The sequence below is a fragment of the Dendroctonus ponderosae genome, unplaced genomic scaffold (assembly GCF_020466585.1).
Source record: "Dendroctonus ponderosae isolate FM_Combo_2020 unplaced genomic scaffold, Dpon_F_20191213v2 Dpon_F_20191213_1, whole genome shotgun sequence".
NCBI lineage: Eukaryota > Metazoa > Arthropoda > Insecta > Coleoptera > Curculionidae > Dendroctonus > Dendroctonus ponderosae.
This window is the reverse complement of record NW_026017110.1, coordinates 50,490,601-50,515,625: the sequence shown is the minus strand read 5'-3', so window position 1 is coordinate 50,515,625 and position 25,025 is coordinate 50,490,601. Positions and strand designations below refer to the sequence as shown.

The 25,025-nt window shown below is 39.5% G+C and overlaps 2 protein-coding genes across 4 annotated transcripts in view; both read right to left on the bottom strand.

Moving 5' to 3' along the window:
- Window positions 1-5,838, bottom strand: part of LOC109533266 (cytochrome P450 4c21) — a 9,584-nt gene extending 3,746 nt beyond the window's left edge. The window contains exons 1-3 of the mRNA XM_019898550.2: window positions 5,597-5,838; window positions 5,439-5,548; window positions 5,294-5,384 (exon numbers count right to left, since the gene is read on the bottom strand). Of these exons, the coding sequence (XP_019754109.2) occupies window positions 5,294-5,384; window positions 5,439-5,548; window positions 5,597-5,753 (358 nt within the window). The 5' untranslated portion in view covers window positions 5,754-5,838. The remainder of the gene's footprint in view (window positions 1-5,293; window positions 5,385-5,438; window positions 5,549-5,596) is intronic.
- Window positions 5,839-5,968: 130 nt separating this feature from the next.
- LOC109533268 (cytochrome P450 4g15) overlaps window positions 5,969-25,025 on the bottom strand; it is a 72,846-nt gene continuing 53,789 nt past the window's right edge. For 2 of the 3 annotated variants that reach the window (XM_048670464.1, XM_048670463.1), the window contains exons 3-12: window positions 9,034-9,284; window positions 8,852-8,958; window positions 8,506-8,782; window positions 8,380-8,446; window positions 8,199-8,325; window positions 7,966-8,139; window positions 7,841-7,909; window positions 7,621-7,786; window positions 6,221-6,400; window positions 5,969-6,165 (exon numbers count right to left, since the gene is read on the bottom strand). In XM_048670464.1, coding sequence (XP_048526421.1) covers window positions 6,005-6,165; window positions 6,221-6,400; window positions 7,621-7,786; window positions 7,841-7,909; window positions 7,966-8,139; window positions 8,199-8,325; window positions 8,380-8,446; window positions 8,506-8,782; window positions 8,852-8,958; window positions 9,034-9,187 — 1,482 coding nt within the window. In that variant the 5' untranslated portion in view covers window positions 9,188-9,284 and the 3' untranslated portion in view covers window positions 5,969-6,004. The remainder of the gene's footprint in view (window positions 6,166-6,220; window positions 6,401-7,620; window positions 7,787-7,840; window positions 7,910-7,965; window positions 8,140-8,198; window positions 8,326-8,379; window positions 8,447-8,505; window positions 8,783-8,851; window positions 8,959-9,033; window positions 9,285-25,025) is intronic. The other variant, XM_048670465.1, reaches the window with a different exon arrangement.

Genomic DNA, 25,025 nt, shown 5'->3' with positions numbered 1-25,025 from the left:
CTATGTCTGATAATTTTTGTAAAAAATGTTCAGAATTTTTAATATAGGAAGTTGTGTTATTTATTAGGGGATTTAAAATGTTTAAAATATATTTGGCTAAGGGATGTGTAGGTGAATTTATACTACTAACTATTGGTCGTAAAGGAATATTAACTTTATGAATTTTTGAAACTCCGTAAAAATGTGGTGTTTTACTATTGTGTGGTGTTAAGTTTGATCTAACGTAATCTGTGAATTCATGTTTAAATTTTTTTAAAGTGTTATAAATTTGTCTTTCAAAACGTTCTGTTGGATTTTTGTTTAATTTTGAATAACCTTTGTCATTTAAAAGTTCATTAATTTTTTGATCATAGATATTATAATCCATAATGACGGTCGTATTATTTTAATTAATTAAATTTCCTTTAAATTATCAGATCATTTCAGTTTTAACAAAGTTTTTATTAAGCAATTCTTTCTACGCAAAAATCAAATGATTTTTTAGTTTTACTTAAAATACCGACAATCTTCAAGTATTTTCTGTGAAAAATTATAAGATACATTTTATAGCAACACTCGCCTCCTTAACCAGTTTGCAAAAATGTTTGGAAAACTTTGCAGCTTCGAATTATGGACAAAACCCTAATAATTATTTCTAGGTATTTTTCCAAAAATATTTCCCCGAACTTAAAAAGCGATAGTTTATAATAATTTATTTCGAAAACTCTTGGAAACTGGGGTTCCTTCACTTTTAGGTCAATATTTCTGAACAACACTGTCGAAAAACAGCGTTTTTTTCCTAACGTCTTACTGTAGAATACTGGCAACCTGAATCTTTCTTTTAACTCAGTTCTGTTGCTAAGAAAATCTAGGTTACTTTTTTTTAGTTGTGAAAATTCCAGTCTCGGGTCTCGTAAAGCTATAATAAATGACTTATAACTCATGAACCGATGAGCGTTACTTAGAGAGCGGCAACAACTGAGTAGCGCAAGTCAACACAGTATTACCCAGGCCTAGTTTTAAAAACTGAAAAAAGTGCGCACCGCAAACCTCTATTCCGCAATGACTACTAGAGCTTTAGAGTCTATTGGGATTGCTAAATATAAGACTAACGGCGCTTGTAAAACCCGGCTTAAATTTGAATTTCCGCATTTTGTGTGAAAACCAGAAACATGTTAGTCCAGGAGGGTTACAGATTGGCCTGCTCTAACGTGACGTAACTTACATATCTATTGGAATCGCTCGGCAATGGTATACCTATTGAAAATATCGAGGTGACAAAGCTTGAAAAGTTGTGCCATTTGCATAAGCAACGAAAAAGTGAGAAAAAATTCGAAAATCGTGGTTTTTTTCAGCAACAATCGCATATAACTCGGTAAGTATGCATTTTGCAGAAAAAATGTATACTCATTAATTTTTTAGCTATGAAATGCTCGATAAGATATTGAGTTGTTGAGAGTTAAGAGTTGCTTCGATATCCGACGATTTGAAATGTTCGCTGCAAAATGCTCGAAAGCGCATAAAAGTACGTAAAAAACAAGGTCATTTTAAATCATTTATTTAACAATGAAAAAATAACCCAATCACGCCATACATTTAGAGAAAAGTACTTGACTTCAATACAATACGAGAGCCGCAAGGCCGATTAAGATCGGACAGACAGTTTTTGTATAATGCAATTGTTAATTAACCTACTTGGAAAAAATTATTTTTTCAATTTTGTGCCAGGCTCAAAGTTATGAATATTTTTTGCGCCCGCGGTTTTACACCTTCTTGGACTCTTAAACTATCGTATACAATTGCTATATTAAGCATTTTTTTATTTTTTTATTCCTTTTTCAGCCGTTTTAAAAAGTTCGAAAGTTTTGGCTTATAAACAAATTAGCAAATAGTGAAGCGGGACTTGCAAGTGGGAACAAATCAGAAAGTACGGAAAGATAGTTCTCAGAAAGACGCTTCTTTGAGAAAAAAATCCAATTCGGTCTAGTAGATGTTAAGATATGACTTCCAAAGTTGGGCAGCGTATCCCAGATAGCACAAAATATTACCTACATATTTATTAAATATTTATATGTTTGGTAAATATGTGATAGCAAAAGGAAATATTTTTTAAATATTATAAAAAAATATTTCATTCCTTTCGTTATTCCTTTTGAGGGGTATTTATAGGCTCACTTATAGAGTACGAGAAAAATATTGATATTTTCTTTTCGATGATTTCTAGAAGATATTAACAGTTAAAAATTGAAATCCAACTTTGTTATTAAGCACTATTTTGAAATTGTTCCATGTTTAATTGGTAGCATATTGGAATAGTTAAGCATTCAAAACGAAAAATTACGATCTTTGCTTCAAATTAGGAAAATTCTTGATATTAAAAAAGTTATCTTCTACAATTTTTTGATGAAAAGTCAAAGCGGCAATGATTTTTTGTCATTAACAGATAGTTACAGGTAGATAGCACTTGGGAAACAACATTGTGTTGCTTATTCTGAAGCTCCTTTTGCGAATTTGCCGATATGCCTTTCGTTCTCGTCTAAGTCTACTCCTCCCCGCTATTGGAATTGTTTATATTAGGCTGGAAGAGTTGTTTTGTTCACGGCGATCGTCAAAACCAGTCTAATTCAGAATCCTGCCTTTAAAAATGTACAACAATGTAAACAACAAAAAAACTGGAATTGAACTGCGAAGCAACGGAATTAGTCATCCAAAGGGCGTCCAAGCAAATGATTATATCATCAGATTGATTCTGTGGTTGTGGTCATATCGCATGAATTTTTTCCAAACGCAGAGCAAATGTTTAGTTACTTACGGTAAACGAACGAAAATAGTGGTAAGTGCTTACTGCTTTTATCCTGGTGTCTTACCGGGATATATATAGAGTGATTTGGTGCCAATAAAGTGGGTGCGGTAGATCATCCTTTCCGTTAACTGCAGGATTTATTGCAAGTTTTTAAATTGTTTCAATTCTTCACTATGTGTGTAACCTTTTTGAGGATTGGAGGATTAATTGGAAAAAAATGGTAGATGGAGCACCAGCTTGCAAAAAGCTGGTATGTTCTCTTCTCTATCGATAAATCTCATAGCTCGAACTGATTTTAGGTTTACCAAAAGAAATTGATGTTTTATGCATTCTTTATTTCTCTCTCTTTGCTTTGCTGTTTTAAACACATTTTCTCTTTTCTTTCCAGATGGCACGATGCAGCTTTCGGTAAGTTTGGCATTACTTTGTCCCCGGTTGTCATGTAGATGTAGAACTTTTAGTCTCATATTGTTGATTTGTATTTTATGATATTGTTTCATGTCATATTTATTCGACGAGAAACGACGAGGGAGTTTCTGGATTCTGTATTGGGATTTTCAATGTTTTTAATTTATTTTTGTAAAACTAACTTAAAATCATGTCTAGCCGTTTTTATACATTTACTCGATCTTTTCTTTGGTATACTGGTTTTACATGAATTTGTACAGGATAAATGGAAGCTAAATGTCGTTCTCCTGTGAACTACAGTTTTTGTGTCGTGTACTGTATTTTTTATGAACTATTGCGGTTTTCCTGTTTTCAATTACACTCTGAACTAAACGGCTCTTGTATTATATCGGATTGCTCAACTTTTCTCTATGTTCTCGCTCAGTTTTTTAACATTAATTCTTAAATAGTCAGATTTCTTTGATATGCAAACTTGTGGTGTTATGTTGCGAACACTCCTTTAATTATCTTCGATGCTAAGATATCAATTATTAGTCGTCTTTCTGCTGTAAATTAAAATATTTGCTGTTTTTTTAAGTTAATAATACTCCAGAATCCAGAAGGTATGTGAATCATATTTATTATTTTGTGATGGTCTAGAGGATAGCGCCTGTCGAAGAGGTTGCATGTGGTCCTGGCCTACCAGTTTAGATTTCGCGGTATTTTTCCAAATTTAAGTCATTAAAAAAATTATTTTTGACAAACGATTTGTATTAGGGAATTTCAGTTACCAGCATCCATCCGACTATTCCCGGTTTTTGCTGGCTTTTTCTCGGTGACTAGACTTATAGCGGTTTCAACCATTGGAGTATCAGCGTCTTCTTGAGCTTGGTCAGTACGATATCCAGAGAATGCATTTTTTTCTCAATTTGGATGGTCGCTATTTTATTATTTAATCGTTTTCTGTAGAACTTGCGGGATGGGCCAGTTGACCTATGACATCGCGATTTCATCCGAAAGCGAGCGCTCCGATTTGGAAGCACCTATTTCAAGTTTCCCAGCCTATCCTCACTCCTCCTAATTTCGGCTCGGAACGCGCATTACACAATGTTTATGCAAATTTTTGTGCATGATGCACACGTGCAATGTAATTTTTGAAAGCAGATGCGAAAATATCTTGGAAAAACCTATCGATTGGTAAACAATTTATGGTTACACCATTAACTGTTACACCGTATACCCTGCCCAACTTTCAAAGTTAATATCTCAACATCTGCTGGACGGAATTTGATAATTATAAAAAAAGAAGCGTGTTTCCGAGTGCTCTTTTTCCATTGTTTCCGATTTGTTCCCACTCGCAAGTCCCGCTTCACAGGCTAATTTGTTTATAAGTCAAAATTTTGAGACTTTTTAAAACCGCTCAAAAAGGTAGTAAAAATTGAAGAATGGTTAATATAGCAATTGTATATGATAGCTTAAGGGTCCAACAAGGTGTAAAAGCGGGGACGCAAAAAAATATTCATAACTTTGAGCTTGGCAGAAAATTTGAAAAAGGTGATTTCTTCCAGGTAGGTTAAATAACAATTGCAGTATGCAAAAACTGTCCGTCCGATCTTAATCGGCCTTGCGGCTCTCGTATTGTATTGCAAGCAAGTACTTTTCTATAAATGTATGGCGTGATGGGGTTATTTTTTCATCGTTAAATGAATAGTTTAAAATTACCTTGTTTTTTACCTACTTTTTTGCACTTTCGAGCATTTTAAAGCAAACATTTCAAATCTACAGATATTGGATCAACTTTATCTTGTACAAAATTTTATAGCGAACACATTTATTAGTACATTGTTTTGCTAAAATCCATAGTTACCGAATTATATGCGATTGTTTCTGGGCAAAAACTGAATTTTCTCATTTTTTTCTTCACTTTTTCGTTGTTTGTGCAAATAGCACACCTTTTGAAGCTGGCGCACCTCGATATTTTCAATTTGTGTACTATTCCCGAGCAATTCCAATAGTTACGTGACGTTAGAACCATAATTGAAAGATTTCGTCGTAATTCGCCTGGCCTATTTCTAGATCGATGTAGCAAACACCATTTATTTTGGCAAAATATGTTTGCCTTACCAGAACCGGTGATTAAACCCTCGCCCGCAAAAATCTTCAGCAGCTCGTAGATGTCGTGTTTGTAGGCGAACTTGGGGGATGATAAAATTTTCTGAAACCGCTTTTGTTAGTGGGCCCTGTTGTGTATGTTCAGATAAAAGCCCACCTCTAAATGGTTGGGGCTGGAAAGCATGATGATCAAAGTGGGCCCCAGCCAGAATCTCACTGGGGCCTCAGGGTACTGCTTGCTCAGCCCGTAAATCCTCATCAGAATGTCTGCAAGCAATCGCCTTAGGGTCTTACCTTACTTGAGCTGAGACATACCTTCGTTTTTACACATGAACAACCAGGCGTTACCGATTAGGGGCAGCGCAAGGGGGCCCTGGAATTTTGCTGCCGCCCTGTACAAAAAGCGGCGCTTCCATGCAAATTTGATTGCAACCGCGAGCAAAAACACTGTTAGCAATGTGAGAAGAAACATTACCGAGAGCGAGCGAGTGTGATGGACAAATGCACTGTCTTCAGGTCACAATGCTCTATTAAGGAAAATGGCCATTAACCCGATTGGAAGAAACCAGATTTTTGCGTAATGTAAAGCTCGTGATGAATCGGGGGCAATTGACCAGATTGCCTTGAGGTGCTGACATGTTCAGTTTTTGCACATCAGCGTGTCCATTGACCCATTAAAGAGGGCTGTTTAAAAAAACATCCAATAATTCTTTATTAAATTCTTCAACATCTATTGAAAATCTGCACCAGATAGCCGGCAATTGGTCGAATGGACACATCAGTCATCAGTTCCATACTGCGCAACGTAAAGGGACAGTTGATTTCGTACTTAATGAGGATTTGTCCGATGATAATCTTCATGTTCACGTAGCTGTATTGTTGAGCTGTAAAACCCGCAAGTAATTGCCTGGACAAGTCCAGTTAATCCCAACTACTTGCCGATGCACCTGCGTGGGCCTGCACTAAACGGCAGGAAGGCGTACGGGTGTCTTTGCGCGATTTCTTCTTCGGCGAAGTGTTCCGGGTAAAATTCCTCGGGTTTCTGCCAGTGATTCGGGTCGCGATGGACGTTAAAAATGCCCAGAATGATTGAACTGCCCTCGGGAATCGTTGTGCTTCCTAGATTGAAAAATGTATCGATTCCTTGCTTTGTTGCCCGGCAAACCAATTGAAAATTTGAGTTTGAAGAATTGCTGGTTGCTTTACAGTGTTGAGAAACGTCTAGGCGCAGAAAAGGCTCCGCGCCGTTTCCAGGTTGTAGAAATATTTGACGTCAATTTTCCGCGTTTTATCCGTCACCTCTGTCAAGCATTTACCCATGTTTCCTATAGATGTGAATGAAAAATTATTGTGTATAATTGAATGTATTTGTATAAGTGTTATATATAATTTTGTAATTTATTGAACCATGCAGAACTTTTGTCAAACATAACTTTTTCGTAGAAGTTTTCCATATGGTGCTAAAACTTTCTTCATTAAAAGCTACCACAAAATGTTTAAAATTTTTCTTCAATTTTATTTTCCATTATATTACTGCAACACGACAACAGCGCACGGAGCCCTTTCTGCATTTAAACGTTAGTCAAAGAGTAAGCGACATAACCTTTCTAGGCGAAAATCTACGTTCCTGTTGACAGATATTTTTTTATAAACCGTCCACACTAGTCCTGGTTGATCGCGCTTGCGCGTTTTACTGCCGGTTTGATATTTCCATTGCGAACGAAATTATAACCTCACAAAAACCCGGTTTCCTGTGGATTCTAGCACATTTTTGGTTCAGTGGCTGTTGCTGAAATTTATGCTAATTTAATCGTTAGTGATTTATACAATTCTTGGAGTTTTAATAGTCATAGATCTTGTTTTTTTCTGCTTTCTAAAATAATGAACAGATATATTTAAATGTTGTCCATGACTTTCGCTTTAATTATATAATAATAAATCAAAAAATATGAAGCATAACAATTTTTTCTCCTATAAGATTGCATCTTAAACACAAACAAACATTGACCAGAAACAATTAACTAAAAAAAAGTAAACGAGTTTTTCTGAGGTTAAGCGTCGCTATTCGTCAAGCAAAGCCAGGCGGTTAAAAACCAAGTTTGTGCATAGCGGCAACATGGCAGTGAGACGCGCAGGTGCAATCAGTCAGGACTGGTGTGGACGGTTAAGAAAAAAATATCTGCTTTTTATTGCATTTCTATTCTTGTTTGTATCGATCTTTATGTATTTGATTGCGCCCCTCAAAACTTGAAATCTATAACAATCTTCTTGTATAACTGGGCCTTTTTTGAAAGGACTCTAAGGCGGCAAAATCCTCAAATTAAGATTAAAATACTTGCCCAACTTGAAACTCTGTGCCACGTCGCGAGGCAGAAAAGGGCCCACCGGAAAGAGCCTCATCGCCTCATTTATGCACATCTCCATGTATTTGAGCTTGGCTGCATCTTCCAAAGTAACCAGCTGCCTCCCATCTAGCACTTCTTGCAGTTCCTGCAGCACCTTGTTCTGAAAACCGCTAGGTTTGCTCCAGTTTTCTTGAGGGTCACTTTCTGAAACTACCTGAATATCTTTGTGCATCCCCAACATCATCAGTGTGAAAGCCAGCGCTGAGCTCTGAGTGTCTTGACTCTACAAAAGAATGGTCTTTGAAACGTTAATAATCAAACCTTCCTAGGCTGAGTTACGGTGGCGAAAAACGTCATCATGTGATCCTTGAATTCCTCCTCAGTGAGGCTGGCCGGGTTCTCTTTGAAGAGTTCTACCATGATTTCGAGGACTGATGGAGTGGAGCGTGTTTGGCAGCACTTGGTTGCGCCCTCCTTGCGCTTTAGAATTTCCGGAAGTTGCTGGCTAGCAACCTGCAATTTTTTAAATGTTTCTTCGTTGGTTTCAATACAGGGCTTTTGCGTCGCTATACTTCTTCTATGCATTTTGAGGCTAACTCGACCATCATTTGCTGCTCCTTGTAATAGGCACTGAGCCGGTACAGCAGTCCTGAGTGGAGCCAAAAGGTGGAAACCCTTTGGGAGAATATGTGGTAGAATCTAAGAAAAGAGTGGTGATTGCGTCAGTTGCATCGATATAGGGCATAATCAGACCTTCTAACATATCCGGGTATTAGTTTGTAGTCCGGGTTATCAGTGTTGGCATTTTCCAGCAGAATATCTGGAAGCTTGAGTTATTAAGCTTTCCAGCCGACGTAAATGTTAAATTTCCCGGCTTACCGACTGTGGCCTCAAAGGCCGACTGGTGAAGACTATGAAGCACATCAAAGCAGCCAGACCCCACTTGGTCTTCCAGGGTCTGGACCAGATTTAGCGCGTGCTTCTGGAACATTGCGCTGACGCTCTCAAGCACGCGGGGTCCAAAAAGCGGCTGCAGCAGCTTTCTTTGCACCTTATGCCGCGGCCCTGTCAGCGTGAACAGCCCCTTACCCATGAAGGGCTCAAGGAAACGGTACACGTCCGATTTCACTGTGTACTTTGATGACTGCATGACTTTCTGCATAATAATGCTCTGATTGCAACACTAGAAAGCCCCACCTGTACAGTCGAAGATTAATTGATTTACCTGCAGTTGATCCGGATCTTTGATAAAAGTCACTAGCCTTGGGCCGATCCAAAGGCGCAGCGGAGACGGGTAGGGCTCGGTTATTTTCAGAAGCTGTTTTAACACGTCTGAAAAGCGCAACACGTTTCTGATGCAACAAGTCCATTGCTGATATGCTCAATTTAAATGAGTTGAAAAATTACCTGTGGCGGGACACATGAAGGTAAATCCATTTCCGATGATGGGCAGAAGGGCTGGAGGCCCAGGCAGCTGCCATGACGCGATGTAGAGCTTCCGTCTAGATAGAAGCCACAGGAACCATAAAAACACCATGATTGCACCAATGGCTGCAAGCATTTTGCCGCAATTCCAGGCCCTTTTGAGTGCTTTGCTGCATCGAACTGGCCTTATATTTGATTCTCCCACTAGCAACAATCAGCGCCCATTGTTCCACCTTTTACCAATAGTTCATAGAGAAAAATGCGGATTTAAGATTGTAACGTTTAGTGTGCGATTGCAGCGAGGTCAAGTGAATTGCATAGTGGCTGCATAAAAATGCAGCATGCAAGAGAAGTTTTTGTTTTGAGTGTTTTCCTCTTTGCCCAGCCTGGCAAAAGCTGTTAAAACCTTGCAGGGTTTACTTATTTATTGGATTCGGGGCAAGCGATTGTCGCGCTATTACTCAATCAGCCTGATTTTAACGGCAATAATTCAGTTCAAATGGTCGTTAAAGGCATAAATTTGCCTGTAACGTTCGCCAAAGACTTTTACCGGTTGGTCAATAGTTAAGCGATTTTTATGGCCTTAAAAAATTGCATTTCAGGCTGTTGCTACGGGTAGCTCGAAAAAAGTGACCTGATTGGATTTTATATTATTTTATTCCGCAACTTGGACTATTACGTTTTTTTTTTAATTTAATTTCGGTGCCAAAGTTACTCGTGTTGCCTAAGGTTTCGTCAAAGCCCAGTGGGGCGCCATCTCTGGCGCCCAAGCCCCACTAAACTGGTTTTGGAATTGAGCTGTGCGATCAGTCGTAGAAGCGTCCTAGATGGCGCCGGTAGTTATCTTCAGACCTTGTATTTTGCTGATCTTCAACGAAGATCAGAAGAAACGGGATATAAAGTGAGTCATATGGAAAATCGTAATCGCTGTTTTTTTTTGGGGGATCGGAGGTTTTCCGCGGTCAATGCAATAAAAAAGGCAATTTTCCGCAAATGTCGGGATTATTTCTTATTTTGACCCATTTTGAGCACGTGTCACCGGCCATTAGATACGCTGAGCGGTCATTGTGGTCGTAACGGCTTTTACCATTTCAGCAAACTGTTATTAAATATTTCCTTGTCTTGGCGACTTTGCCTTTGGACGGCAATAATTGCCCTCCGGTTCTGGTCGACCATTAGCCCGGGCGTTTTGTTCATTATATTCCAAGATTACAGAAATTAACGGTCTTTTCCTTCATGTTCGTCTCGTCGCAAACGCACATACTGATTCAAAGGTGTTTAAGAACTACTGGGAAATTAATGAAAGAAAATAATTCGCTCTAAAAACAGAGATATTGGCAAAAAACTATAACCAAAACTTGGCAACAATGTATTTGATTGTGTGTACACAAAATCTTAAAATAGTTTCTCAAGAGGGCGGTAGTGCTTGTTTCTATTAATGTCAAAACGACCATAATCGTTGCTGTCACTTTCGCGTTATGCTATGTCATTATGCAACTCATTTCTAATCTGTCTAGAAGAATTTGTTAGAGATTTACATTTTCGACAAGCGAAAGCAACGAAAAATACACGTTTGTTGCACAGGCGGATAAAATTAGGAAAATGTCCAGGCTGTATGGTGGCATTTCAGAGATCGGACTCTCGGAATTCGCCGACCGCGTCATAATTCACCGGCTCGTGAAAAATTCACGTCATTAGTGGCCCGGCGCGTACCATAAATCAATGCGATTCGTCGGAACGGTGAAAAACGAGCCGACACTGGTCGGGCCATAAGTCATCTGTCGTATTCCATGTCCGATCGTGTTGTTTTACACTTTTTGCTACAGACCGAGCGCTTGTTTATCAGAAATTGCCTAATAGGAGATAGACGAAGAACGAAGCGACTGCGCCCGAAATCAACTCACTGTCATTGAACTTTGAAAGAATTGACGTATTTTACACCCGACAGCACTTCTGTTGATATCTGGATGGAACGAGCTGGTCTTGGTCTCATGGCCCCCTAATAACCTCGACTTGGCCTGCTGGATTTTTTTCCTGGAGCTATTTAAAGAATATTGGGAATGAAAGTGCAGTTACAAATGTTGTATAGTTAGCAGTTTCTTATGTTGCTAGCGACTGCTCCCAAACTTCAAATCAACAGGACGCATTTCTATTTGTTTGGTATTTTGCAATGAGTGCGGCAATAGTGCCGTCACTCAGGAAGAACAAATTGCCCAAAGGTTCTCCTCCTCTCTTTTGACGACTGGCAATTTACCAACACATTTATAACAACGGAGCAACGGCGCGTCGATACGGCCTCCATCAGGATGATTTATGGACGAGAGCTCGCCTTGGCGGGATTTATTATCCCGAATGTCGGAGGTTACGATCCGGAGAAGAAAAATTATCCTGTTAGACGCTGCTGAAGGATAAAGGAAAGTGTATTGATATTGTCGAGAAAGGATATTTTATTGGGGTTATACAACATCTTATATAACCTGGGTCGGCGTATACGAGATGAACGGCTCGAGTTTGACTGATGATGTTTTATAGAAATTGGAGATTTTTCGCTCGAACGGAAATAAAGATAATGACATTGAAAGGGGAACAAGTAAGTTTTAAAGATAAGGGCACGCTCGCACATCGCGGCCAGCCTTCAATATCTTACTCGAGCCGACGGGGCGTGTATTAAAAAAGCCGGAATCAAGTCGAAAAGCAATATATAGGAAAGCTCTTTCTCCAATATCCAGTGATTTACGTGCGAGACACGCTGTGCCGGATAGGATGCAATATGTCCGGTTGCCGATGTCGGCCATAACCATTAGGTTGTGGAGAAGTGGCCGCTTTGCTGACACCGAGAGCCAATATGCTCGAATTTATGGCATTTGGTTGGGGACCGCTGCTAAATCCAGACGGAGAATCATCTAGTATATGTTGGCTGTCTTATAAGCCGGATATTTCAATATTTTTTTCACTAATGCAATTTTATTTGCGAGGCGTTGCTGTTGCTTGAAGACGTGGCGCAGTCGCCAGCCAGTGTCTACTTTGCCTTCAGAAACAACATAAGACAAATACGGCCCCAGTATTCCATTAATTCGTGTAAATTTGCCGGGTTTATTGCGAAATTCCCCACTGATTACATCCAATAAAACACAGTGTTTCTCTTTGTAGTCGTTTTCATTATTTTAAGAAGCGATAAAATTAATCACCGCTTTGCTCCGTGCGCAATTATTTACTCCTAGACAAGACGGCTGGGCGCGATAAATCACTATCTCCTCTTTGATAAATTCACATAACGTGTTCTTAGGCGAAAAGCGTCAGCCAGCTCGGGAAATATTTATTCGCACAGTATGATCTCCTGCCAGCTGTCCACTCCCAGCTCGGTTGGCTGTTGCAACAACTATTGCAAACCAATATCTCAACTTGTCAGCATGTGGTTTTTCGCAGGTTTTGCCCAACAAACCGCAAAATGATCCCCAGTTGAAAGCCGCAAATGCGCCAGAATGCGCCGAACCAGTTCGGAGAATCCAGCTAATTATTGAGAAAATGCTAATGAGCTTCACGCTGAAAGGAATGGCTTGTCGGTGTCATCTTTTCTTGTACCCATTTATCAAAAACCGGGATATCTTAATAGGCTTTGCCTACCTGGTTACCGATATTAATGGTTGCAGATGAGCGCGTCTTGGGGACTAATTCGCCGCACGATTGCGCCCCAACAGATAATCATTATCTTTTCCGCCTGCATTGATTAACAACTAACTCTAGATTGAGAGCTCGTGGAAGACTGAAAGACGTGGGAATGTACGTATGTCAAAGTAATCAATTTTGACATTGACGTGAATGGAAGGCGAATGGTCACGAATGTGTGACAGTGACGTGACGTCTATGGAACCAGCTTAGAGTAATCATATACAGGATGTCCCATAAGAAATTATGAAAATTTTATCTACGGCATTTAGCACAACTTACATTAGAAGAAAAGTCAATTGATTAAGAAATACAGAGGAGAAAAGTTGATTTTTTATGATTTTTCTAGATATTTAGCAAACCACTTGGAAGTTTTTTACGAAAATTAGCTACTGAGGGGTTACTGAATAAACTTAATGACGCTAATAAAAAAACTGATCAGCTTTTGGCAAAAGTTGTTCAAAATGACCTCGATTAACTTCAAATGAAAATAGAATTTTACACGGTTTTAAATTGGAAAAACGTTGCAATCATACCTTATTAAATTATGAAAAGCTCCAATCTTAAAAAATTTCCGAACCAAAACTGGCTTTAATCCTTAGCCCTAAAAAATCCTGGAAAAGTGAAAGTGAAATTGTCAAATCCGTCAAAACCGAGAAAATTGAATTAATTTGTCATTTTTAGGAACCGCGGTTTTAAATTGAGGAATATATGGCAATCATACTCTATCAAATTATGAAAAATCCATTTTTTAAAATTATTTGTTAGTTATTTGATGTGGGTTTGACCCCCTGTTTTTCTGTTTCCGTTGACTTGACCCGGACACCGCTTAAAATAAAGATCACGGTAGAAAAATTCAACTAAATAAAACAATCGGCATATTTAAACAGTAGTACATTCACTTGTAAAGTGAAACGAAAGGGTCACATGTACAAATACTATAATCTAGTCAGGTTGATTTCAAAAAAGACTTTCTCTTCTCGTCAGCTGCAAACCGTTGTTTACTGAAAGGCTTTAATTCGTTGGTTTTTTTGGCGCAGTCGGCCGGTTTGATCAGTCATTGCTGATGTATTGAATGCAAAGAGAATAGTCATCATTGCGAGCAAGATTGTCATCTAACTAATCGAACATGCCATCTCGGGGTACTGTAATGATGATAGACCCATTTGCAAGTATAATTTTCACATTTCAATCATCAACGTCCGAGCCTGGTAATTGCATGTTTCTTCAAAATAGGTTTTAATTACAGTCGACACATCGTTTTAATCTCGCCTAATGACCGGGAGATTCCTTTTACCGGCCCATCAAACAGGCCGCCATCGTTTTCTCACAAATTAAATATTACCATTCATCCAGGCGATTAGAGGCTTATTTGTTGGCCGAGTCAAGTCAATTATCGTCGATTGATGAAGTCGTTTTTTCGGTTTTAATTAAGCTCAGCGTCTGGCGCTGCACGCTGATCATGTCAATGTGGCAAGGAGTTAAAAAAAACGAATTAGAAAATTTTAAATTCATCGACGGAATAATGCCGATCATCAATAAGAAGCCGTCGCGCAAATCCGCGCGGCCGTGTAAAATATGTTCCAATTTCGTTCTGATAGATGGGAGCACTGAAAGCTGGCATTTGTCTTCATCCTGTAAATCAGTGCTCGGCGAACACGGCCCTTAGGAACTGGAAAAGGGACGATCATCAATTCCACTCGACTCGTTCGGATCTTTCACACTCTGTTCACTTGCCTCTTGATAGCGATTCGAATTGTGCTGATGGAGCTGTTACTAAAGCCTCCGTATTTCATAATCGAACAAGGCCTGGGTAACCCAATGAATTTTTATGAGTTGGCGCAGTGCTACGCAAATGGCTTGGTGCGCTAACCCAACGCACCGGCGCAGTATCTCAGTTGCATTGCTGGGAAAATGTTGATGATTTTTTTACTTGTTTTTAGATTTATTTTAAGTGCCATTTATATAATATTTTTAACATTTCTTCAAAGTTTTAGCAAAGTTACTTCTTTTTCTAAATGCTCAATTTTCTAAAAATTCACTTAATAATACTGACAATCTTTCGGACAAAAATCAAATAATTTGCTATCAAAAAAAGAACAAAACAAGCGAAAGTTTTGTTTTCGAATTCCCGTTTTACCTTTGAATTTGGGACAAAATCGAAACAAAGTTATCTTGTTTTTATTCGACAAAATTTAGGTTTTCTCAAAAAACGACCAGAGAACGACCCCTCATTGCTCTGAAATTTTTTAAGTTTCTTCAAAATTTCCGAATTTTTTCGTTTTAGACCAAATAGTTTCAAGCAGTCGTATGAGCAAAAGCAATATGTTGATGGCTTCTATGTTAGATGTTAAACTTCCGTCATCCGCCATGAGCTATCACTCATTAATCAATGAGTTGAAACGCATTAACTTAGAGAGCAGCAACAACTCAAAAGCGCAACTCAACACGGTGTTACCCAGACCTAAATCGAACTACTGGGGTAACTCAGTGAATTTTAGGAGTTGGCGCAGTGCTACGCAAATTGCTTGGTGCACCAGCCCAACACACCGACGCAGTAACTCCGTTCCATTGCCGCAAAAACGTTATTTTTTAGTTTTTTAAACAACGTGGTGAAATGTTACTCATAAAAAATATTGACGACTTTTTTAATGTAATATTCCAGTCTCGTAAAACTTTAACCTGTTTAAATAAATCAATTATAACACATTAACCGATGAGGTACAGCGCATTAACTCAGAGAGCGACAACAACTCAAAAGCTCAACTGAACACAGTGTTACCCAGATCTACTGCTAGTGCCCAGTAGATGTGCTGATTTGGGCAATTGTGCCCAAAATGACTGCAAAATCAACTGTCGTCGAGTGGGATATTGAATTCGAGATATTTCCACAACCGAATAATACGAATTGTTACCAGTTTCGCCTTTATCTAGAAGATTAGACCAGTTGACAATCGGCGGATCGTCAGCTCGTTTGAAACTGATGAGCCCATCCGTCTCGCGCGACGCTGAAAAATCGACGCCCCGCGTCGCGGCCCTTCTCACAGAACCGACGCTCGTTCCGCCCATTTATAGCTGTCAAAATGACATGTGTATGTGTACGCCACCATACATCTTGTTTTTCATTTGCGTTATAAACGGAACGCTGGCTAATTCAGATTCAGCGAATATAATGGTTGATTTGAACACAAGTGAATATACAGTGAGTCCCCGGAAGACCCTCGCCTTATTTTTTTCAAATAAAAGCACCTGTTTTTTTTCAATTTCGAAGTCTTCATTGAATTCTACGTACGATTCAAGAACCAAAGCAAAAAAATATTTACCAAAATACCAAGTTGCCTCCAATATAAATTGCCGAAATATAAATTAATCGTATCCAAGGCGATAAGTAAAGAATATACGCGCATTCGTTTGCATGCGTCAGTTTATTTCTGAAATGTCAAATTTTTGCTTTTGCGGTTTTCGAAGCGGTGAAGTGAACGAAACGAGAAAAAAGGCGAAATTCTATGCATTGTTGGGTTTTGGTGATCGAACACAAAGCCAAGTAGAAGAGGCTCAATTATTGAATGGAATCCACCATGATTGACTTCCCGAACTTGAAGTTCTTATTTAAAAATCCATTAAAGCCAGATTCTCCTGAGGAAGAACGGATAGTCCAGTAGAATGCTTTTCCTCTTTTCGGATGAAACTTGTTCCAATCGGTGGACAGGAAGGAGAGGATCTATTCAATGGCCTCCTAGACCGCCAGACCTAAGTCCGATAGACTTTTTTTGATGACATGCCAAACAATATGGAAGAGTTGACAGTGCGTGCCAAGGTCGAAAACGTGCAAGAAGCAGTAGGTACAGAAGGAGCTTCCCAATTTATGGTGTTTGGGGCATTCGGAGAGATTTTTCTTTTTTTTTTTTAATTTCAAATGCGATTTTTTTGACTGACATTGACGTATGAAAATGAGGTTGAAAGTGAGAAGTTCAGGTGGTGACATACAGTGCTACCTGCCATCTATGGACACATCAAGCAAATAAGCTCGAAAAGTCTACTTAAGTGTAGGTATAGAGCGATGTTAAGTGATTAAAGCGCATAAGAAGGGCAGAAAATCGTTAGGTAAAGGATTCGGGTTTATTCATCGCTTACCCTCAGCTAGTAGCGGAATTCCATTTGAGCCCCCGTGCCGTTATATACGAGTTCAATAATACAAGCCTTTAACGCGTCTTTATGGAAACTGGCGTGCTGATATCGCTCCGTTAATCATCGTTAAGGTGCGGAAATGGCGCATTAAACGCTCAACCGTCGCTGCCTGAAGGCGCTCGGAATTCTGGAAGGTGGGAACAGTGATAATAATTGGGGTGTATGAGGGCAAGGGCACCTCAATGCGCCTAATAGAGCATCATTGTCAAGCGCTTCGGATCTGACCCGGCCTGTTAAACTGGAACGTTCCTGGAAACTCAGCGCTGACGGAAACTTGAACATGATTTACGAACATGGGGCCTGAACGGCACTTTGTCAACGTGGCGGCTGCGGGCTCATTATCGCATGCAAATTTAGATGGCGTGACTTTCGGGCATAATGAACATAAATTACGTCGTTCGGAATAATAAATATGTATGTGTGTGTATGTGTGCGTTTGTTGGTAGCTCGCTGGGGCCGTGAGAACAAATGACAGGAAATGGGCGATAAATCAAAAATATGTTGTTACTGATAGCGCTCGCTTGATTATAGTCGCCTATTTAATTATGGCGTCAAGCATGAAAGCAGTACCTAAAGTCTAAAACCTCCCAGTCAGTCGCAAACGTGATAATCGCCTGAAAAAGGCCTGTCAATGTACGTCCAAGCCCACCACAGTATGTCACAATGACAAGGATGCAAACTTTCAAACTGTCACTATAAAGAAAAAGCGAATAGATTGTTGCAACATTGAACGGAACTGTGAACAACAATCGCTACTAACCAAAGTGTCACATTTAGCAAATGACGTTATGACAAATTCAGTTAATTCGTTTAGTTGAGCAAAAGAATCACGCAAATAAAGGCTTAGGGGGTCTATTAGAAGATAGTTGGGGGCAAATAAATGCAGAGCACGTTCCGGGGCCCATCATATAGTGCGCTCCGCCTTCCTAATCCCGGTTTGAACGGTCAGCGCGAAATAAAAGTGTCATCCGAGCGCGGGGGCCAATTTGAGAAAATCCCGACAGAGCTGCAGAAATCATGTTTTAGATAAGATTGGAAAAGTTCCACACTCCGAGTGGAAGTTATGGGGCCGTAACTGCTTATTGAACGATTGGAGAGTCCATAAACGTCGACGGCGCTTCTGATAGCGTCTCGGTTTATGAATGTACAAGTAGGGCGTTTTGAGGGGATCAATTTTCTAATAGATTACCGTGCACCGGCCCAGGATAAAATCGGATTAGAGATTCAGGCTTTCAGAGGCCGTGTGAATACCGAATACGAGGTGAGACCGCCGCGATCTGATCCTGATTGCCCAACCAGCAAAATATACGTCTTTCGGCTGCTGTCCGTGCAGCCGACATTCCACTTCATATTTAATTTCGAGCTGTCAACGAAGTTTTATGGCCCAAAGACGCTTTCTTTCTGTCTGTTTTCGTATTCCTGCATCTGCCGCTGTCAGCAGGATGAGGCGCCCCGTGTGGTCCAACACTTGGAGGTTGTTGCGTCCCTGTCTATTAAACCCAGCAGGAAAAGATGCTCTTGTGGGCGCCGTTCTTTAGTTAGAGCTGTCCCGAAGTGTTCAAGCGACTGGAAAAGTCTACATAGAGATTTAATTAACACGACAACTGAGCAGGCCAGAGCCATCTCTAAGCGACGGCTCGTTGGCATTTTTAAGCGAAATTGAGGCGCGCCCGAGGTGACAGCGTATTTTTCTTGTTCCTGGTTCATTTTAATTTGAATGAAAAAATATCAGCGGATGTCGAGGCAAATGCAGTGCAAGACCTCCTCCCGACCGGGGACCTGACAAATTGGTCCATTAAGTCGTTAACACGAGCCACCTTGGAACAAAGCCTTTGTTACTGAGAATACTCAGTTCAATTCAGGACGATGGTTTGAAACCAGCGCTCAACACACTCTGAAAATCCTCAAGTATCACTTATGAGGGAAAATGATGCAAGTTCGCTCTCATCAATCCCGAGACGGATTCCGGTGAAGATGGAGGGTGGCCATCAATTTTTATAACCAAATTAAACGTTGCCGGGGGCGGCAAAAACAAATAAATCAGCGGAAATATATTGGGGCACTTATTCTAATGGAAGGCTGGCGCATTTATCAAAGTTCCGGCGGGCGCTCGTTAGCTGCGAAGACATAATTTATGAGAGCGGGAAATAGTTATTTCAATCGTTTCTTCCAGAGCGTTGACGACGTGCACAAGGGCCGGGCTATGGATTTGCTGGATTTTACCGATTTAATCGAGGATTCGAAGTTATTACAACATAAATTGATCTTGAATGGGATTAAAAAAGTGTTATTCACCGTGTTTTACCGTAGGGCGCGAGGTGTTAGGGCCTGGGTAACACTGTGTTGAGTTGTTGCCGCTCTTTGAGTTAATGAGTTTTAACTCATTGGTAAAGGAGTTATAACTCATGGCCGATAACGGAATTTTAACATCTAACAAAAAAAGTCATCAACATATTGCTTTTGCGCATACGATTGCTTTAAACTATACGAAAAAATTCGTAAATTTTGAAGAAACTGAAAAAATTTCAGAGCGATGAGGGTGACGAGTTTTCCAAATATTGATTAAATGCTTTAGCTTTCTCTAATCGTTTTTTGAGAAAACCTAAATGACGACTTTGATGAAATTCATCTTTTAACTTTTTTGCATAAAACTCTCAGTTTGCCAGTATTTTACAGTTAAACGTTAGGAGTAGTCGTTGTTCTGTTTAGAGGGAGTTTTGTTTAGAAATATTGACCTAAAAGTGAACAAACCGGAATTTGAATAAACCAAATTATTGACTAAGACAAAAGTGACGAGTTTTCCGAATAATTGATTATAAACTTTTGCATGTTCTGTTCGGGGAAATATTTTTGGAAGAAAATCCAGAAAAAATTATTAGGGTTTTGTCCAAAATTCGAAGCTGCAAACAGTTGCAGAAAAAATTTACAAAACTGTTAAGGAGCCGAATGTTCCAATAAAATGTATTTTATAATTTTCACAGAAAATACCTGAAGGTTGTCAGTATTTTAAGTGAAACTAAAAATAATTCCTTTTTCTACCTAGAAAGAATTGCTTAATAGAAACTTTGCTAAAATTGAAAATACCTGAAATTTTGTAGAAACCTGGAAAATCTTCAGAGCAATGAGGGTAGTAAATTTTCCAAATAAGTTTTTGGAACCTTTTGCTCTCTGGCTGTTTTCTCAAGATAATCTCCATTATTTTCGGTAAAAAACTGAATAAAATTATTTGGTTTTTGTGCCAAATTTGCAGCTGAAAAGGATTTTCTAAAGTTCCCTGCAAACTGACGAATGAAACGAATTTTTAGCTGAAAAAAATCCATTATTGTCAGAAAAGAGGAAAATCGTCAGAAAATAATGTTGTTTGAGTTTCCGATTAAAAACTTTTAGTTTTGTGATCGGTTCTTGAGAAAATCCTCATGATTGAAGATGAAAACGGGAAGAAATTAATTTTCGTTTTTGTCCTGAACTCAACTCCGAAAAAAGTGTTTGTAAAATTCCTACAAAGCTATAAATATATCTTATAATTTTTCGCGTAAAATACATCCAGATCATATTTTTAAGTAAAGCTCTACAAAATAGAGCGCTTTTTAGTAGGAAGCAAAGAAAAAAAATCAGTCGAAACTAAAAAACCACATGTTCTTTTACAAACTCTACTGTCTTCAGAGGAATGGAAATGACGAGTTTTCCAAATAATTTATTGTAAACCTTCGCTTATTCAGTTCGTTTTTGTTGAAAATTATTTGATTTTTGCCCCAAATTCGAAGCTGCAAAGGAATTTCATAACTTTTTACAAAGCGATGAAGGAGGCAAGTGTTCTATATAAATGTATTTAATAATTGCTCGCGAAAAATACCTTAAGATTATCAGTATGTTTAAGTGATGTTTAGAAAATTGAGCATTTAGAAAAAAGAGTAACTTTACTAAAACTGGAAAATTCTGAAATTTTGAAGAAATGTTAAAAATGTTATTAATAAATGCCCCTAAAATAAATCTAAAAACAAGTGAAAAACGTCACCAACAATTTTCCAGCAACAGAACTGGGTTACTGCGCCCGTGCGTTGGCGCACCAAGCCTTTTGCGTTGCACTGCGCCAACTCCTATAAATTTATTGAATTACCCAGGCCCAGTTATTACACATTGACCCACGGAGGCGACACAGAACACAGTGATACCCTAAAGGCCTAAAGCATTAAGGGTTCTTTTTGCATAAGCATAAAAGGTACATGTTTTCCACAATTTTGATGTTAGGAACAACACCGTAAATTAATTATTTAAAGGGACGAGGCGCGACTTTTAGGCTAGTGCAAATAATTTCTGTGAAAAAAAATTAATAACAGGCAAGGACCAGGAGGAAAAGGTTGTTGAGGTTTCAACTTGAAGAAAAACATAAAATTTAAACACGGAAACATTGGAAATGGTGAAATGGGGATGCAGTTTAGGGGTTGATGACGGTTTTTTGCGATTTGCGACGAAACGTGGCCTCCTAGCGGACAACGTTCAATGGCCGATTTGTAGACAACAAATTAATCTAAAACTTCTTGTTGGTGAAATAAAGTGGACACACTCTTAATGTATGAATAAAAGTATATTGATAAATGATAAAGAACAACACAGTACAAAAGTAGATTTCCGAACACGAGAACGATTCTGTATCAGCAGCGATTTGACGACGACTGACTAAAAAAGTTGCTCTCCCGATAAACAAAAAATTATGCAGCCTAAGCAATATGGCTTTGTGGTACACTGTGGTCCATAATATATATGGCTGAACTTATATTGATAATATTAAAAGCATTTTGATTATAGTCTTATTCTAACTCTTCTGTATTTAACACTTTTTGGCATAACCTCCAAATGGCAAAAAAACAATTGGCCGCCGTGTGTTAAAACGGTTAAAACAATAAAGTGTGTCGATATTGATTGATCTAACGTCAGTGAGCTCGACATAAGTCAGTGAGTGAGCGCTGACATAGCGGACACAGATGCTGGCGTGGCATCGACGCCCTTACTAATCAAAAATCATAGTTGAGCTGAAGAGGGGCGACCCGTTGTCGGTCCACCCATAAAAGATGACATTTTTCCCTCATTAATTCCGAATGGCAACTTGATTAGAACGAAAGACGGATGGGCGGGCCGCGCGTTAATCAGAAGTGCGATTTCTATCGGGATGGGCGGAAACAGTGACATGGAGGGCCATTATTCTCTTTGCAAAAGCAATTGGCGAAAAGGTCTGTCGCTATCCGGCGGGCGGCTTATTTGTCTTGGGGCCCCCCCGTTTTCGAACACTTGAGCCCCGCTAATGGGTCCCCGAATCTCGTTGTTTAGGAGGAGTTCAAAAGTGGCTGTCGAGTTCAAAAGCGGCGGCGAGTTGTTAATTGAAGCCCGGGCTTTTCTTGGCCGCCTTCACACGTTACCATTAAATAACGAGCGGAAAGAGGTCAAACTCGACCGCGCCATCACTCATGCGTTAATGCTCCCGGCTCTTTTGACAGCATCATAAAAAAGATTAATCGCCCCGTTTCGTGCGCGTCATATTTCATTGAATAAACAATTAGAATTATTATATATGATTCCCATCATCGGCCGTCATAAATAATCAACTGACATCGTGGGGTTTTTTTGCAAAAACCAAAATCAATAGGGGCAAAATCCGAACCTTCAAACGGCGTTATCGAACCGAACGAGACAATCCGTCAACGTCCACCCAACTCCAGAGCGAGCGGCTAACTTATGTGAAACACAATGTTAGAGATGCGGCAGGCTTTTGAACTTTTCACATCAACATCCGTACATCAATCTAATTGCCTGCCTCTGACTTCTTTGATGCCTGCCCGCCTTCCGTTTATCGTTCCTTTTCATCCATGGGCGGCGCTTGCTTGGGAAACGCTCCAAAATGCAACTTATCTCAAGCTTAAATCCCCATAACATAAAAATAAAAAAAACACCAAAGCAAGTCGAGATTTTGAGGTTCAGAACAGACAGAAACAAGCACTAGCACAGCCATGATTCAGACGTAGACATGTAGTTGGAAGCAAACTAAACTCATCCACCTACAGATTATGATGGAATCGAAGAAATTTAGCATCTTCGAGCTTGTTTCATATTCAAATTAAATGAAGTTACCGGAGCAATTGGGTTCTTCCACAGGAAAGGCGTTAACTAATTGCTGCTGGTGCATTTGAGAGTCGAAAGAATGCTTTTTTGAGCTTCCAATTCATAGAAACAAGCACTAACAGCGTCCTGATACCCGCCCGTGTACTTTTAAGCAAAATAAGCCAACTTACCGGTTGGAAGAACCACGATAATATTCGAAGAAATTTGACGAATCAACGAACGAAACGAACATGTTTGGGGCTTTTTATTGAACAATCGGAAGGATCTTGTTGGTGCAATGGAGAATTTAAAGAAAGAAGACCATTTTGTGTTTTCGACCCACAGTAACAAGCACAAACATGTTCCTGGCTGAGACCCGTACTTGTTTTTCTAAGCAAAGTAGATTGACCTAAGGATTGTGGTAAAATTCGCAGATGTTCCACGAACGGAACCAACATACTCGGAGTTTCTTAATTGAACAATACGTGGATGCAAAATTAGGGCGCTTTTTGGGCAGAAAACCAGCAAATCGAGACTGTTGGTGCACTGGAGAATTTAAAGAAAGATGACGATTTTGCGTCTTCGACCCACAGAAACAAGCACTAACATGTTTATGGTTGAGACCCGCATTTGCACTTCTAAGCAAAGTAAACTGGCCTAGGCTAAAGAAATGTGACAATATTCGGGGGTATTGGACAAACAGAACGAACAACTTCAGGGTTTTTGAATGAGATGGCTATGAAAAAAAAACAGAAATGTCGTTTTTTTGATTCGAAACGAGCACACTGACTGTTCTCATTTGTTTTAGCTGAAGAAATTGGCTAAAACACTAGTTAATATAAAGCCACATAAAGAGTTAATATAAAGCCACATAAACACAGGATAAAAAATTAACTAAAATGAAAAGATTAGAAAAACATTTCTCCCCTAGATCTTTCTCTTCCAGCCGCTTATAAAACAGCCAGAAGATCTCACCAGTTGAGTGTGTGATTAACAGGTGTGACCACTAAAGATGATAGCGATTTCTGGCGAAACGTTTAGTGAAAACCGTCAAGTTTCTAAGCATTAAAAAAATATATTTTTTGTACCGATTTCCAGGGAAATATTCAGATTTGCCGCTGTCTATGAACCGAACACGCTCGAGTCCATTAACAGTGCGACAAGTGTAAACTGTTTCAGATGTGACAGGCCAGCTCACGCTTGATTATTTTACCAGACAGATGTTCCCCATCATCTGACAGCAGATCAAAGGGATCGTTACGAGTCTGTTAATGGTCCCTTTTTCGAGTTGGTCTTTTTTTTTCGTCTTGCTGTTTTTTCCATGGGGAATTAACCGGGCGAATCACTGCCACTTGATCCAGTTTCGCCGGTTAATCTAAAAGTGCAAAATCCCCCCGAGACAATTTTGCGAAAGAGCCGAGTCGTGCTCAAAGTTCTAAACCTGTCAAGACGTACGTTAACGAGCAGTGAGCCCTGCATGTTACGATGTTGCCTGACACAGTTTATGACGTCGGAAGTGGCTGGTTTACAACCGGTGAACTTTTGCTCGAGTGAAGTGAAAAAGCTTGTCGAACAATGCGGATAAAAACGTCCGTTTGCCGGTCCTTCGGACCGGATTGTCAATGCTGGCACGGATTTTCCCCGACTATTCAATTGAGTTAGGCGCATAAAGCAGAGTTCACTAAATCTTCAAGATCCAGTCGGTCGCATTGTCCTGTTTAATCCCTGTAAACGCCTCCCTGTAATCCCCGGCCCGATTAATGGCTTTGCGGTGTCTTCAGCCGAGAGAAATCTAAATCCCAGAAGGAATTTCACTTGGGTTGGACTTAGGCTTTCTAATTAAACAACCGCCACATTGAGCCCAGTTTGTTTGGTCGAAAAACTTCGATGTTCTTATCGATCCATTTGGTCAATCCATTCAATCAAACTGCCGTCTTTGCGCTTTAATTGCGTTATTAGTGTCCGGTTTGTTCGAAAACCACTGTGTCCAGTGAGCGTGTGCTCAAACGATGACAATTTAATCGCCA